Consider the following 14127-nt stretch of genomic DNA (forward strand, 5'->3'; position numbering starts at 1 on the left):
GCTGTTGAGTCTCTCCAACCTTTGGAAACAGTGACCAATTGTTGGACATTCCAGTAGTTTTCCTCGTTTAAAATGCTCGTGTAAACTGAAAGACCACACCAGCACACATGTCCATGCACATGCTTGTTTATTGAAATTAAGTTGGATGTTTACAGAGGTCTTCTCTCAAACAGCTGCCGTCTTCAGCGTCCTTGTGTGGACAAAACAAAGGAACCACCTGGAAACCTGCACTGGAATTTAAAAAAAAAAAAAGACATCTTCGTTTCTTCTGAGTGCACGTGGTGTGAGGAGCGAACACGGGGAGTCTTTTCAGATGGGAGCTGTCTGTTAGGACAAACTCACAGCTTAAACCAGCTGTAAGAGCTCCAGTTGACCAACGTCCCGGCAGGTCTCAGGTCCAAATGTCCCTTATCGGCTAAATGAGTAAAACCAGCGACGGTTCGGAGTCGTGCACAAGTCGCTGGGACTCAGGAATTTAAAAATCTCAACAGTGAATCTTTCCTGTGACCACACAGTCAAACTGTTGCCATGGCAACGTCTGTCTGGGGAGGCATAGTGCACTGATACAACACTCTCTTCTTGAGGAAAAGCTTTGGGGACTAATGTGACTCTTTATTCTCCTGTTTTAATATTTGCTGGCAGCAAACTGTGGTCACAGAAAAGCTGGAAATACTCTAAAAACTAACGATATTTAGGTTTACGTGGACGGTTTAGTTCAGTTGGTGTCAAAATCCAACGTTTGTGGTTTAAAACTGATGGAAACAAGCGTGAACGTCGCCACAGGCAGCAGAACACATCACCTCAGCAGAAGCACTTTGCATGAGCACAAACACGTTTAAAACTTTACTGGCTCCTTCGTCAACACGTCAGTGACGGTAACCAACAACTCAGACGTCTTTCAAATGGACAAACACAGAAATCAAAGACACAGCGAGGACAAACACGTCCAGAGAGAAATAAATACAAGTTTGGCATAAACAGGAGTACAAAACCGTCAATAGATGAGTGGTTCTGAGAAAGAAGAGAGGCGTGTTTGTGGAGCCACGAACGAGTTACTCCAGCTCGTCCACGTCCTCCGTGGCGACGGTGCTCGTTTGTTCCGATGTCACACCTGGAAAAACACACGAGTGTCAACCAACACAGTCAGAGACAAAAATGTCCCACCAAACTACAAATGTCCGACGTGGCTCAGCAAGGCTCCATCAAGCCGCCAGCCAAGAAATTCACCATTTTATAATAATATCAAAAGAACAGTAAATACGATCAGTCACCAACAATCTCATTTCCCCCCTCCCTTTTTTTAAACTAATGCTCAGCTCATCTATGCAGAACCTGTTCTCCCTCTAATCATCCACAAATCTTTTATTGTACCATTTAAATTTTCCTTGGGAGTGAAAAGGTCCCTTTAAATATATACGTCATTTTAAATATCCTTCACGAGGTTGGTATGAACACAAAAACGTACTGGACGTATCGTCATCGTTGGGTGTCTTCTTCTCCTCCACGTAGCCGTGACTCAGCAGCTTGGTCATGCTGACTGGTACAGCCTTCTTGTCAAAGCACCTGAAGACAAATGATGACATCCTTGTCAGCTTTGATCCAGCAGTCACATCAGAGAGCTCATGCGGACAGGAAGTAGTTCACCCACACTCTCTTGTATTTGCTGGTCACGGTCAGACCTTCCATCTCATCAGAGATGCCATCAGGAGAAGCCTGTGGGAGGGAGAACATCTCGTTTTTGTTGTCCATCAACAGCCCCCGTCAGAGTACAATTCAAATGATCCGATCAGTAATATCATGAGGTAAAACTAAACATGCGATGTAAATCATGATGAAAATGAAAAGAATGGCTGGAAAAAAAGAGGTTAAATTAAAATGGTTTTGTTGGGTCATTCTTTAATTGGTTTATTATGAACCAGATACACAGACCGTTGGTGGGGGGGGGGGGGTGTCGTCCTCAGACTTGCGAACAAGCCTCACCAATTCAGTTCAGACTTGGATTATATTTCCTTAAAAAATCCTTTTAAGATTTGCTTTTTGAGCAGAAATTCCTTTAAAGATTTACAGCTTTGAATATACTTCAGTTTTAACAATACCGATGCTTTAATGGCACAAAAAAAAAATAAAATAAGGGATGAAGTAAACGGAGGTAACAATAAAGGACAGGTGATGGCAAAAAGGTGGAATTAAAGGGATGAACAGAAACACTGAGCTCTTGGGTCCAGTCACCTTCTGTTTATCAGGGGAAAATTTATCTCTGTCTTTTTCCCAGGACGCACTATCATCAGTGCCAAACGGCGCAGTCAGAGGCTTCATGTTAGCCTTTACATGGCTGTCAGGCGATGTTGCTTTGCTTCCGCTGAAATCACAAAACCACCGAGATGAAAGGACTGATCATCAGGACCTGGATGTTCAGCGGCCCGACGCTCAGGGAGTCCATCGTTATTTCTATGTTTTTAACCATTGAATGACTTTCCAACCCAGAGCATTAGAAACATTTCAGAACACGCACATGTAGCCAAACGCCATCCCCTCCTTTGAGCTGGCTTACCTCCTTGAGTCATCGTCACCAAAAAAGGTCGAATTCGGAGCGTATTGCTTGGTGGGTTTCTCATCGACATCGTCGTGACTTAACAACCCTGAACGAAGGAAACGGTGTTCCGGAACATTAACAACACAATTATCAACACAAAGCATGAAACTGCTGAACTACAACAATCCCTTCATTCCAATAACGTTTGACAGATTAAACTTTGTGCTTGTCTGAGTGCTACAAAATGCCATCCATCACGTTACCTTTGTGCCCACCACTCTTGGCAAGCTTGACATAGTCGGAGTCTGTTTCAAAAATACCAACTCGCCGACCGGTGGTTCTTTCCACCGGAGACTTGTCATCAGCGCTCTGTGACAGACCAGGGATCTGAGATGTTGGACCAGTAACACCAGCTGGCACAGCCCCGGGCTTTATGCCTGCAATGACAATGACGAGATGTCACGGCATGATTCCCCACAAATGATGCTTGTCAAGGCTGCTTTGGTCGGTACATATAAACGCTGTCTTGCTCATGTCTTAAGGAAGTTTTTTTTTTTAATCACACAATTTAGTTTCTTTTTAGGTTTAAAACCGTGACCTACCACCAGGTTTTGTCCGTCGATGGTTGGGTACAGCAGTGCTCATTGTTGCTGACGGCACAACACAATCTGACAACCAGAGGGAAAAAAAACACCCGATTAGCTTTTATAACCCAGTACACGATATTCTGAAAGATGTCATCGCATAGCAACCGTGCTAAAAGAAACATTTAAGAAATATATCTATGGCCGCACGAGCGAGACGTGGGTGTATTAGCCAAAAACGGCTAGCGGTTATAAAACAAGCAGATTTATTTCAAATCCAGGATAATCATTTCAGATTATTTATGGAACGTAATGTAACACCGACGTTTATGGATATATATCTATTTAATCCACAAGAAACTCCGGTGGTCGATTATAATTTTAGCGGATCGATGATGCTAACAAAGCGGAGATAGTCTAGCTCGGCTGCTACACTAACTACCGTACTTGCCGCAGAGGCGTTCTCGTGTCGACCTAATTTTACTCAACGCCGCTGGTTAAATGATTAAAATCAAATGCACACAGAACCGGACAGAGATCTTACGTTTCCCCTTCGTATGTTGAAATAAACAAGTTACTTCTCGCAATTAAATTCCGCTAGCTTCTGCCTGTTCAACTGGACAGGATGAATGGGTCGAACCTACTTCCGGTGGCACCTGTCACCCACTTCCGGAATTCTTAAAACGAATAAAATTACAAATGTCGCTGTCTGCGAAACTGTCAGGCTGAAGAATTATAAGGGCTTATTTTAAAATGCTTTTTACACTGAGATTTTCAAAGCAACTTTCTGTCTTTAAACAAATGATGGAATAAATAATCCTAATAAAAGCTCTCCTCGGAAATCATGACACTTTATTGTGGTCTGCATGCATTTCACCATCACTTTCAGTATGTAATTAGAATAAACAGTTACAGCAACGACGCCTGAAGCAGTAAAACATCATAAAAACAGTATTATCTGAATTTCAATCTCGTTGCCACAATGAAGCAGCCACCTGCAACTTAAGTGGTGTCATTCAGATTAGCACTTTGTTAGCACAGAATTTCTGGAAGGAGGATGTTTGAGGACTGAATCTGCCCCACCCAGATTTTCAAACTCAAGTCTTAAAGTTAATAAATCACATTAAAGTTTATGAGGAGAAAAAAAAAAAATATATATATATATAGGGCTTGTGTACTGTGTATAGTTTTAACACATCAGCATCATTCTGTGCACATTCTCATTGAACTCAGAGAGCGCAGACGTCAGGCAAGTAGGTAATTTCTCCACATACTGTGACGTTAACATAGTATAATGTGTGTATATAAATATATGTATACAGTATATATAAACATATATATATATATACACATATACTGTATGTAAGCAGAAGTAATACAAGATTACATAGCATAATAGGTTGGTTTACGTTTAAAGCTTCTTTGGAATCAAAGTCCCTCTGGAATCTGGAACATCACCAAAATTTAATGAGCTCCTCCTTGGTCCATTGTCATCAGAACATAGGGCAGCAAGAGCAATACGTTAATGTTTAAGAAACCGTTAAACGATACAATGTTAGCGGTGTTTGGTGTTTGATCGGTGGCAGTTCTCAGACTTCTTTGCCACAGTCGGGACAGAGGATATCGTCCTTGGATGTCAGGAAACCTCGGCCAACCAGGGACACACTGCAACGTTTGCAGTTGAAGCAGTCGTTGTGCCACTGACGGTGCTCAAACGAGATGTACTTGCTGCCCCCGAGACCTGAGAACAGAGCCAGGAGGACAAGAATGAGGATGAGGGGGCGTCACTGCTAAACTGCCCTCTCACAAATATGTGAGGTGGCGCGCATTAACATCACTAAGTTCACATTGAGAAGCTTAATACAAGTTGCTTAAACATTAGCATGGAAAGACGGTCATGTGGGAAATACAAGTCACGAGTTCACAGAGACCGAACCTTCAAGGGTCTGCTTTAAAACATCGCTTTATCTGGATCTGCACCAGAACTTGATTATATTTTGCCCAGGACATGTGCCAGCCATTTTGTTGAGAGTCAAACCAACAACAGTAAAGATTTCTTTGTGCTTTGAAACTCCTCTGAAGAGTTTTATGGTCAGGTGGATATTACCGCTGATCGGACAGGCGCAGGAAGCGCATTTCTTGGCGAACAGGTTACAGAAGCAGTTGAGACAATAGATGAAGTCGTTTCTAGACGTGAACCTCTGGCCAACCAACTGCCCCTTGCAGCCGATGCAGGTGAAGCATTCCTTGTGCCAGGGCTGGTCCCGGTAATTCACACCACCTGTGGTGATGGGCTAAAAAAGGTTTCATGTAAGACTTTAGGAACAGAACTAGAAACAAAGCCCTGATTTCCCCACATATTGTGACTTACACCTATAGTATAGCGTGTATATACATATAGGCAGCAGTATTACAAGGTTACATAACATTACTTTATGATGAAAGCCCCTTTGTTTTGATGTGTGACAAAAAAGTTCCTCCAGAGTCCAGAACCGCCCGAAATCTGAGGCAGAAGTAATAATTAGCATTTGTAGCTAAGTCTAGCTTATTTACAGCCACTTGTTAATCAATGAACATTGTCCGTAGCAAATAAATAAAAAACAGATGACCGGTCAGCCTCAGTCTTGCTGCATGTTAAAATTTGCCTCTGGGGAGAGAACACGGTGCCAGATGTACAGAAGGAAAAATAAAAACAAGTTCAATCCAGGCCTAATCCACTTTGTCATCTTACCATCTTGCAGTAGAAGCACTTCTGAGCAAACTGCTTCTCATAGCAGGGCAGACAGTAGTTGTTGGTGTCCTTTAGCACAAAGTTCCTGGTGCCGATGGGCTGCTGACAGCGGTTGCAGGTGAAGCAGTTCTCGTGCCAACTGTTGCCCTTGTGCTCCATCTTCTTGGAGCCTGGTTGCGCCAGAGGGAGAAACGCGTCATTGGGACTGTTATAACCAAATCAGGAACTGCAGTTTCCATATGTACTGTACTTATTAAATCCTCCTCCTGCTCTTCTCAGTATTCTGCAGTTACTGGTATCATCCACATTCAATTACAGCTAATGACAGTGTGCTGATTTCTGTTAACAAACAGCAAATGGAGGTTGATAAAAGGAGGGTAGAATCAGCAGGTTTGCAGTCACAGTAAACCCAAATCACCTGATTTCATGTTCCAAGACGGACCATGACGTGACCTTATTACCAGTTAAATTCCCAAGAGGGATGGAACTTTTCAGAGATGAAGAGTCCCATTAGCAACACTTTCAAAGTTTCATCTAAAAAAATTCAAGGGGCTTCTGCGGTGTTTGGTCACAGCTCTACCTGGCATGATGGTCTTCATGCAAGCGTGGCACTTGGCGGAGTACTCGTTGCTGTAGCACTCGACGCACATCAACATGTCGTCCTTGGTGGCAAACGGCCGGTCCACCAGAGAACGGCTGCATTTGAGGCACAAGAAGCATTCGCTGTGCCAGTGGCGGTCGTTGTAGGACAGATCCTGCAGAGCCACAGATACTTGGTTCAGTGAGCATCTCAGGAAGCCCAAAATGTACTTCCTGTCTGTGTTCAAGGCAGAACTGTAGTTGGATCAGTTTCATAACCATGGATAAAAGTGCTGGGCAGAAGCACCGGACTGCAATCCAGCAGGCTCAGTGATTCAGCTCAGTTTGTAGAAAACTAACTTTGTTCTTTCAAATCTTGCATCTCAAGAATGTTAAAGGCACCAGTACAGAGAAATTCCTGTCACCGTGGTTTACCTTGCTGGTGCAGCTGATGAGCAGCTGGCAGACCTCACATGTGGTGGAGAAAAGGGCCTCATAACAACCAATACAGTACATGTTCTCTTCCTTCAGGATGTACTTTTGCCCATACAGGGACGCTTTGCACTCCGCGCAGTCGAGGCACTCAGACATTTTGGAGCTCTTCTGTTAAGACATGGAGAACAAGGTTTCTCTGGGATTCCAGGGCTGTGCTGTATCTTAATATATTAATGCGATCAAATATTATTGCAATCAAATGAAAAGCAAATTAGGAACATGTGAAATGTCACTTGCAGCCTCCACTAATGGGCATCATGTGACATAAATCCTAAACAGATAACGAGCTCAGCAACATTAACGGTCCAGCAAAACAGAGGAGAATCAAAAATTCTAGATGACACAAAGGCCAGTCGGGACGACGCTGGAGGAGGACGAGCATCAACATGTCCAATGAGATGCCTTCACAAAAGACGGTCCGAGGCACAGAAGAAGACAAAGATGAACCAGAGATCGCGGAATCAAGTTGGATCAGAATGTTGGAAAATTTAAATGTGGAGAGAGACATTATGGCTTCGATTTTGGAAATTAAAATACATTTTGCATGAGCTGAACTCCAAGAAATAAGTTATGCTGTTGTCAGTCTACACAAAGGTGAAATCTACATTAGTAAATATTAATTCAAAAGATTTGATGATTTGAAAGAAAAGGAGAACATTTATGAAAAGATTTTGGGAATCCACCGATTGGAAATAAGTCAAAATTTGGCTGATGAGAAGAAAAGAAATACCCAAACTACCTGACAATGATTGAGTGAAAACCAAGAAGCAGAAGTCTTACCTCCCAGGGTAGCGACAGGAATCAGAGGCTTCCACCCAGCGCTCATCCTCCTCCTCCCTTTAAAATCCCAGCAAAGTGCACGGGGGTGGGGACAGGGCCAGACTGGGCGGGGCCAGTTAAGTTTAGAGCCCTATAAAGTTCAAATAAACAAAAACTCAAGTTCTGAAACAGCTGTCTCGTACTAATACCAACAACTTAATAATCAATTCTATCAGTGAGGAAAGTCATGAGACAGCTGTAGTCATAAATGGGCTTTGCCATATTCATTTGGTTTGGCACCAAGATCAGAAAGGTCAGAAAATTAAGGAAAATTAATTGATGGATGTCTAGTATCAGCATAAAAGAACAATTTCATGTCAGAATAAATCAACATCCCTGCACCATGATCACCATTTGCTTAACACGTTGCAAGAAGGCCAAGCGCCCTGACATCTTTGTAAACCTAATTCCACAGAGAGAAAGAACATGGTTTCAGTTGTTGCATATTTACCCTGATTGATAATTGATCATCAAAAGAATGCATCTGTGTTCAAATTAAATAAAAGATGTGATTTCATGAGTTTCATGAAAGGTTTCGTCTTTTAAACCATGTCAATAGTCTAGAAGTTAACAAATCTAACACGGCTTGTTGGGTGGACGGATGTCATCATTTCTGCCATCTGAAAGCATAAAACCTCACTAAACACCTAAATATTCTTTTGTAAAAATCAGAAAATACTGAAGATTTGACCTTCTCAAACTGGCCTCTTGCAGGACTGGAGGGAGTTTTGGTGGTGACCCTGTTGTATGTACAGCCATGCTGCTTCCTCCAAACAACCACCGCCTTATTCTCTGCATGCTGCCATGTGAACAGAGAACATGAGAGAACATGAAGACATTGAATTCCTTGGGGGTATTTTTAGTTTTAAAACTTTTACGAGTACTGGGAATTTCACCATAGGGAAAAACAGCTATGATCCAATTACAATTAATCAGAAGTTCATTTATATTAAAGTCAGATGCTTTACCAGTGAAGACTCTTCTCTTTTTTCAGTTTGTTATTAGTGTCCTCAGACGAGGCATGACTTTTTATACGGTGCTTTAGGCGCATGCACATGCTATCGCTATACACTGTCTTGGTCAAGCACTCTCAACATTCAGCACTTCAAAACAGATTGTTTTAATGCATCTTAATGTAATAATCTGGAGTGTACCCTGCTCATGGTAGCAGGGTTGGTCATCACGTGGAGGTAGGGCAGCAATAACTTATTAAGCACTTTGGAGAGGAATGCTAAAGCACATAGTTTTTTAAGATGCAGAATCTAACAATAACTTTTAAAAGGCATTAATGTGACTAATTTTGTTTATTACATCAACAAATTTGTGATCAACAGTTCTGATGTTGTAGTTCGCCTGGTGCAATTACTGTGTAGGAATTGGCTGCAGCTCATAATATCCATCACTCCCGATATTCTGGGGGGGGAAAAGCGGTATATTTTGAGTTTGTGCGTGCCCTCTCATATTACTCGTATTAAAAGTAGTCGCACTCAAATTATTACAACTCTTGAAATTTATTTCGAAGTCACTCGTGTGCCTTTATTCTGAAGGTCCCAGCCGGAAGTGCTGTCAAGAGACGTTAAACACGGAAATGGGAGTGCGGTAAAGATGCCAACAGGGACGCTGTGGCTACTTTAAAGAACATGGAGGACGAAGAGCGACTCCAGCTCGGACCGAACGCGGACTGGATGTCCCGTCTGCCCGTGGCGCTGCACGATGTTCCGCTGTGGGACTTAGCCATCCCCGGTAAAGCGAAGGCCGGCGGAAGTCGTCCGTTTCCGGCAGCGCAGCCGGAAAATGTTTGCTTTCATTAAATGAAATCAAAAGATGCGAGACTGATGCGCTGAGTTAACGGGTCCTTCTCACCGCAGGGAGCCACGACAGCATGTCCTTCTGTCTCGACCTGTCCTCACCTGTGCTGGGGTCGGAGCCCCGCCTGCTCAGGGTGACTGACAGGCTGGCTCCCTGCTGGACTCGGCCCTGTGTGTCCCGCTGGGCCACCACACAGGTAGGGGATGACCTGGGCTCCAGGACTGGGAATCAAACACATGTTCCCTGCACTGAATTGCATAAAAAAGCACAGACTTGTTTTCCAGTTACTCGTGGGAGGAAAAAAAAAAGTAACACGCTAATTCATTTCTACTAAAGTCTTCAAAGAATAAGAAATCCAAGCGCTAATTCAGTTTTGGGATCCAAGTAAAACAGTTTGCATAAATTGGGATCAATTTCATCCAAGGAAAAACGAAATTCAATTTATCCATGTCGACAAAGTGTGCCAGGGTTATTACATGAAGTGTAATGGTAATTATATTTTATTTAAAAGTATGTCAACTGCATCCCATGACCTGATTGTGTGCATTAAGTGAGGCCCGTTTTAGGAAGATAATTCCACAAATTCCAAGTTTTAAAACTGAATTCAATGAATCTGCAGAACTCAAGGTTTAAACCCCAGAACATCCAGTCCGACCTGGCTTAATCAGCTCTGCTATTGACCTGAAGAGTTCTTTCAAATTAAAGTCTTCACCTAAAAATGGAGTTTGAACATTTGACTTTTATTAAAATATATGTTGATGTCACTGAAATATAACAGAAGTGAAAGAAACTGACTTAAAAAAAACAAAAAAAAACTGCCAGTGACGAGTCCAAGACCAAGACGGTCTCAGATTAACACAACTCATGAGTCTGTTGTTCAGTTCTGCATAAGTAACTTATGGGATCATTCTATTAGAATCCACGAACAAATTAGAATCCTAAAATTGTTTCTTCAATTGCGTATGTATCTCATTCTTGTTTCCCTCATTCCCCTGTAAATTAAATCCAGAGGGAAAAACTAATTCAAAATATGTGTGTGTAGACCTCTGTGCTCACCGACCAGTGTGACCTTGGAGTTCGTTTTTTGGACCTCCGGATTGCCAAAAAGCCAGGAGGATTCCGCGAATTGTTCTTTGCTCATGGCATTTACACACTGATTACTGTCAAGGTATACACACACACACACACACACAACGTACAGTATTTTAAAGAAGTATTACATTGTCCTGCCGCACTGAATGACAGCACTACAATATATGGCTGTTTGGTTACTCTGTATGTGTGTGTGTGTGTGTGTGTGTGTGTGTGTGTGTGTGTGTGTGTGTGTGTGTGTAGGAGGCCCTTCATGAACTCTCCATCTGGTTGGATGCTCATCCCCAGGAGATCGTTATCATCTCCTGCTCCCACTTTGAGTCACTGAGTGATGAAGATCACATGAGCCTGGTGGAATTCATCATCAGGCTGTTTGGACAGAAACTCTGCTCAGCTCAGGTAAACAGACGCACAGAGAGATGATTGTTCAGGATTTGATTGCCTTAATTCTAGGCGGAGCTACTGACGCTGCGCTCCTGCTGGTCCAGACGTCAGCAGCTTGTCGTTTCCTATGATGACCAGCGGATGGCGCTGCAGTACCCACAGCTATGGACTGGGATCCCTTACTGGTAACACAGGCTCTCCCACAGCCTCCACACCTGCACATATGGGAACAAAAATGTTCAGTGTTGTGTTAAAATCCAAGCAGTTTATTTTCAATGAAGGTTATAAGTGGGTCAAAGATTCCCAAAACTGATAAATGTACATTTCGGAATTCTACAAAAACACAAAAACGTATCACTGCTTTGCATCAAATGGAGGTTAAAAAGCAACAAGTGTCGTTGCTACCAGTTCCTAAAGGAGCCCTGCTTCCTCACAACCCATTTGTTTGTGGCACCAAACCCATGTCAGCATCATTGAAATGGGCTGCAGAAAGTCGTGTGTTGCTATTAGTAATGGTAAGAAAAGTCATTTCAGGGTGCAGGAAGTCATTAAAAGGCATTGTTTTCAAAAATAAAAATAATTAAAAGGGGCAAATTGGGACGCTGTAAACACTTTGACTGAATGTGATTCTGTCTATATGATGGTCGACGTACCCTAAAGTAAATCTTTGTCCTCCTGGGGGCGCTGTGACCAGGTATGCTGACAGTTCAGACCCAAAGAAGGTGATTTCCTACCTGGAAGCCATGAAGTGCAGCGGAAGACCAGGTAAAACCAAAACCTAAAATGGAGATTCAGGTGATGCAGTCAACTGCTGCAGCTTCCTGACCTGTTTTTGTGTGTTTCACAGCCACTTTTTACGTCTGTGGCCTGAACCTGACGGAGAACGCTGCGTACGTCCTGCTTCATCCCCTCCAGAGCATGAAGACCATGACGAGGCGGGCTCTCTCACTACTGCTCCACTGGGCGAGCAGACAGAGACCCGGGGATCAGGCAGGTGGAGTCAACGTCCTCTGCTGCGACTTTGTGGGCGGAAGCCAGTTCTGCTCCCTGGTGATTGGGCTGAACTACAAACTGCTTGATCCTGTGAGAGTGGAGACGGGATGAGTCCATTTTGTCCCACCTCGGTGGGGTTTCGTGTTTCTTCGGGTCATCTGAGGCTTTGATTCGACGATGCCGATCGTGTAATCTCAGAGGGGAGCGGCAGAGCCACTGTTCAATGCCTCACCCAGCCCTCTGCTGTGATACCCGAGATGTGAAACTGCCTCCTCGCAGTAGTTTGTTATTCCTGCCATCGTTGCGTGATAATTGAGGCGTCCTCAGCTTTTTTCATTTTTTTTATACATTTCTGAGTCAAGCTTTTTATGAGCTAACTGTTTATTTGGCTCTAAAGCTGATATTTGGCAGGAAAAACTCACTGAAGGTTTGCTCAGCCATCATAAATAGATTTCTCTGACTAAATGGTGATTTGCCAAAAAGGCTGACGACACACAGAGCAAAAAAAACAACAACAAAAAAACAGAACATACCAGAAGCTAAAGCAACCTCTGGCGGAAGGAAATCTGTGATATTTGTAAGTTTTATCAAACCAAAGTGTTTGCTTTCATCAAACCTAAAGCAGAGCCAGTAAAGACTGAAGGAAATACTTGTTTTTGCTCAGAAATGTCTTTTTTTGTGTGGCTGGGCGGATCGACTCTAAATGTCGGTGCATTTTGGTGGTTGTTCACCGCAGACAGCCTTTTACAGATCAAGTAAAAGAGTGTTGGTGAGATGAAGCTTTCCAGCAAATTGCTTCATTTCTGGAGGCGGCGTGTGCGCGTGAGCCCCCTGCCGGCCAAAGTGTGTAAAACAGGCAGCTGCGGTTTTCACTACGTCATCTGCGATGTCAAGAAAAATATTTGGAAATGACCAAATATGAAAAGACATTGAATTTTTAGAGAGCATATTATGACCGTACTGTAGATAATAATATAGATAAAGTATTATTGTTATGTGATAATATATAATTTGGCCCAAACCTGTTGCGGTTCCATATCAGAATCAGCTTTATGGGCCAGGTAAGTTTTCACATTGTACCAACACAAAGTAATAAAATGGTAAAAGTGACAGTCAGTAGCACACAAGGTAAAGAAATAATAGAAATATGTAAAAGTTCAATAACAAAACTGAGCAGCAGCTCAACTGAACATAACTTATGGCAGGTGGGTAATAGAACTGGAAACTAGTATTCAGGCAGAGGACAGTGACGCGCAGACAGTGTCCCCTTGTCCAGGGGTCCACCTGCTGGAAGGAGGTTCCCTCTCTAGTCCAACATTTTAAAAAAACGCAATTCCTGATTTCCTCATGACGTGTTTTAAAAATTAACGTGAACAAATGGAGAAGAACTGATCAACATTGGAGAGTTTCTTCGTCTCGTTTGTTGATTCCATAAATGCATTTGCAGCAAATACTGTATGTCCAAAGCAATTCAGTTTCAAGTCTAGTTTAAAAAAAAAAAATTGTACTATATATTTCCTTACGTATGTCATTAATGCTTTTTTAGCGTTGATTTGTTTGTCCAATAGAGATAACAGGATTGCGTTTCTCCCAAAAGTCCGTGAATTTAAAAGATTCAGCGTTTAAAGTCATTGTTGGACTCACCGCACTGAAATTCCATGTTCCGTGTTCCAACATGCAGAAACTAGAGTCGTCTAATAAAATCCTTTGGGTTCTGATCATGACGTCATTTCCGCCTAAAACAGAACCAACCAGTGCACAAGAGGTCGAATCTAGTGAACCGACAGATTACTTTGATTGCTGTTCGGTCATCACTTACACTTTACAAGAGAAAATTTTTAGATGTTTTTAGGGGCGATGAGGGTAAATAAGAAGCTTTTTCTTTATGTTAATAGAAATTTAAAATAGAAAATGTAGATATTGCACTGTTAGATTCTAATTAATCATAATTCTACTCAAGTTGTCTTAGTTTCCATATCATTTTTTACACAGAATAAACTAGAGTGTGGAGACAATTTTGCCTCCAGAACCAGTTTGAAATGTTTATTTAAATAGAGTAATCATGCTTTTTTTAAAAAAAAAGAAACTAAAAATATTTGTAGAGTGTG

The 14127-nt window shown here is 42.4% G+C and overlaps 3 protein-coding genes and 1 long non-coding RNA gene across 5 annotated transcripts in view; 1 reads left to right on the top strand and 3 right to left on the bottom strand.

Moving 5' to 3' along the window:
* Positions 1-12671, top strand: part of LOC101069518 (PI-PLC X domain-containing protein 1-like) — a 30728-nt gene extending 18057 nt beyond the window's left edge. The window contains exons 2-8 of the mRNA XM_003966685.3: positions 9289-9484; positions 9610-9746; positions 10593-10718; positions 10886-11041; positions 11096-11211; positions 11721-11791; positions 11874-12671. Coding sequence (XP_003966734.1) covers positions 9382-9484; positions 9610-9746; positions 10593-10718; positions 10886-11041; positions 11096-11211; positions 11721-11791; positions 11874-12130 — 966 coding nt within the window. The 5' untranslated portion in view covers positions 9289-9381 and the 3' untranslated portion in view covers positions 12131-12671. The remainder of the gene's footprint in view (positions 1-9288; positions 9485-9609; positions 9747-10592; positions 10719-10885; positions 11042-11095; positions 11212-11720; positions 11792-11873) is intronic.
* Positions 111-3798, bottom strand: c8h7orf57 (chromosome 8 C7orf57 homolog). 2 transcript variants are annotated; one of them, XM_003966684.3, is made up of 8 exons: positions 3662-3798; positions 3136-3201; positions 2797-2970; positions 2552-2639; positions 2230-2359; positions 1649-1713; positions 1466-1563; positions 111-1111 (listed from the first exon to the last, which is right to left on the bottom strand). In XM_003966684.3, the coding sequence occupies exons 2-8, from the start codon at positions 3176-3178 to the stop codon at positions 1053-1055; spliced, it is 657 nt and encodes a 218-aa protein (XP_003966733.1). In that variant the 5' UTR covers positions 3179-3201; positions 3662-3798; the 3' UTR covers positions 111-1052. The 2 variants fall into 2 exon arrangements, with proteins under 2 accessions (XP_003966733.1, XP_029696020.1); XM_029840160.1 differs by having other exon boundaries at positions 3696-3747.
* LOC101065204 (four and a half LIM domains protein 2-like) lies at positions 3953-8523 on the bottom strand. The gene is made up of 7 exons (XM_003966665.2): positions 8433-8523; positions 7703-7832; positions 6863-7030; positions 6429-6603; positions 5849-6018; positions 5225-5411; positions 3953-4858 (listed from the first exon to the last, which is right to left on the bottom strand). Exons 3-7 carry the CDS (start codon positions 7016-7018, stop codon positions 4707-4709), a joined length of 840 nt encoding a protein of 279 aa, XP_003966714.1. The 5' UTR covers positions 7019-7030; positions 7703-7832; positions 8433-8523; the 3' UTR covers positions 3953-4706.
* On the bottom strand, positions 10498-13735 carry LOC105416798 (uncharacterized). Its single transcript, XR_003889238.1, has 4 exons — positions 13664-13735; positions 11853-12107; positions 11680-11760; positions 10498-11241 (listed from the first exon to the last, which is right to left on the bottom strand). It is a non-coding gene; the product is annotated as an uncharacterized lncRNA (long non-coding RNA).
* Between the last annotated feature and the right edge of the window lie 392 nt (positions 13736-14127).

Source organism: Takifugu rubripes, chromosome 8, assembly GCF_901000725.2.
Source record: "Takifugu rubripes chromosome 8, fTakRub1.2, whole genome shotgun sequence".
Taxonomy (NCBI): Eukaryota; Metazoa; Chordata; class Actinopteri; order Tetraodontiformes; family Tetraodontidae; genus Takifugu; species Takifugu rubripes.

Coding starts and splice junctions, on each gene's coding strand:
- c8h7orf57 (XM_003966684.3), bottom strand. CDS start 3,178: ATGAGCACTGCTGTACCCAACCATCGACGGACAAAACCTGGTG. Junction 2,640..2,796: donor CAAGAGTGGTGGGCACAAAG/GTAACGTGATGG, acceptor TCCTTCGTTCAG/GGTTGTTAAGTCACGACGAT. Junction 1,112..1,465: donor CAACGATGACGATACGTCCA/GTACGTTTTTGT, acceptor GTGTTTTTCCAG/GTGTGACATCGGAACAAACG.
- LOC101065204 (XM_003966665.2), bottom strand. CDS start 7,018: ATGTCTGAGTGCCTCGACTGCGCGGAGTGCAAAGCGTCCCTGTATGGG. Junction 6,604..6,862: donor TCATCAGCTGCACCAGCAAG/GTAAACCACGGT, acceptor GTGGCTCTGCAG/GATCTGTCCTACAACGACCG. Junction 5,412..5,848: donor AGTGCTTCTACTGCAAGATG/GTAAGATGACAA, acceptor AACCTTTTTTAG/CCCATCACCACAGGTGGTGT.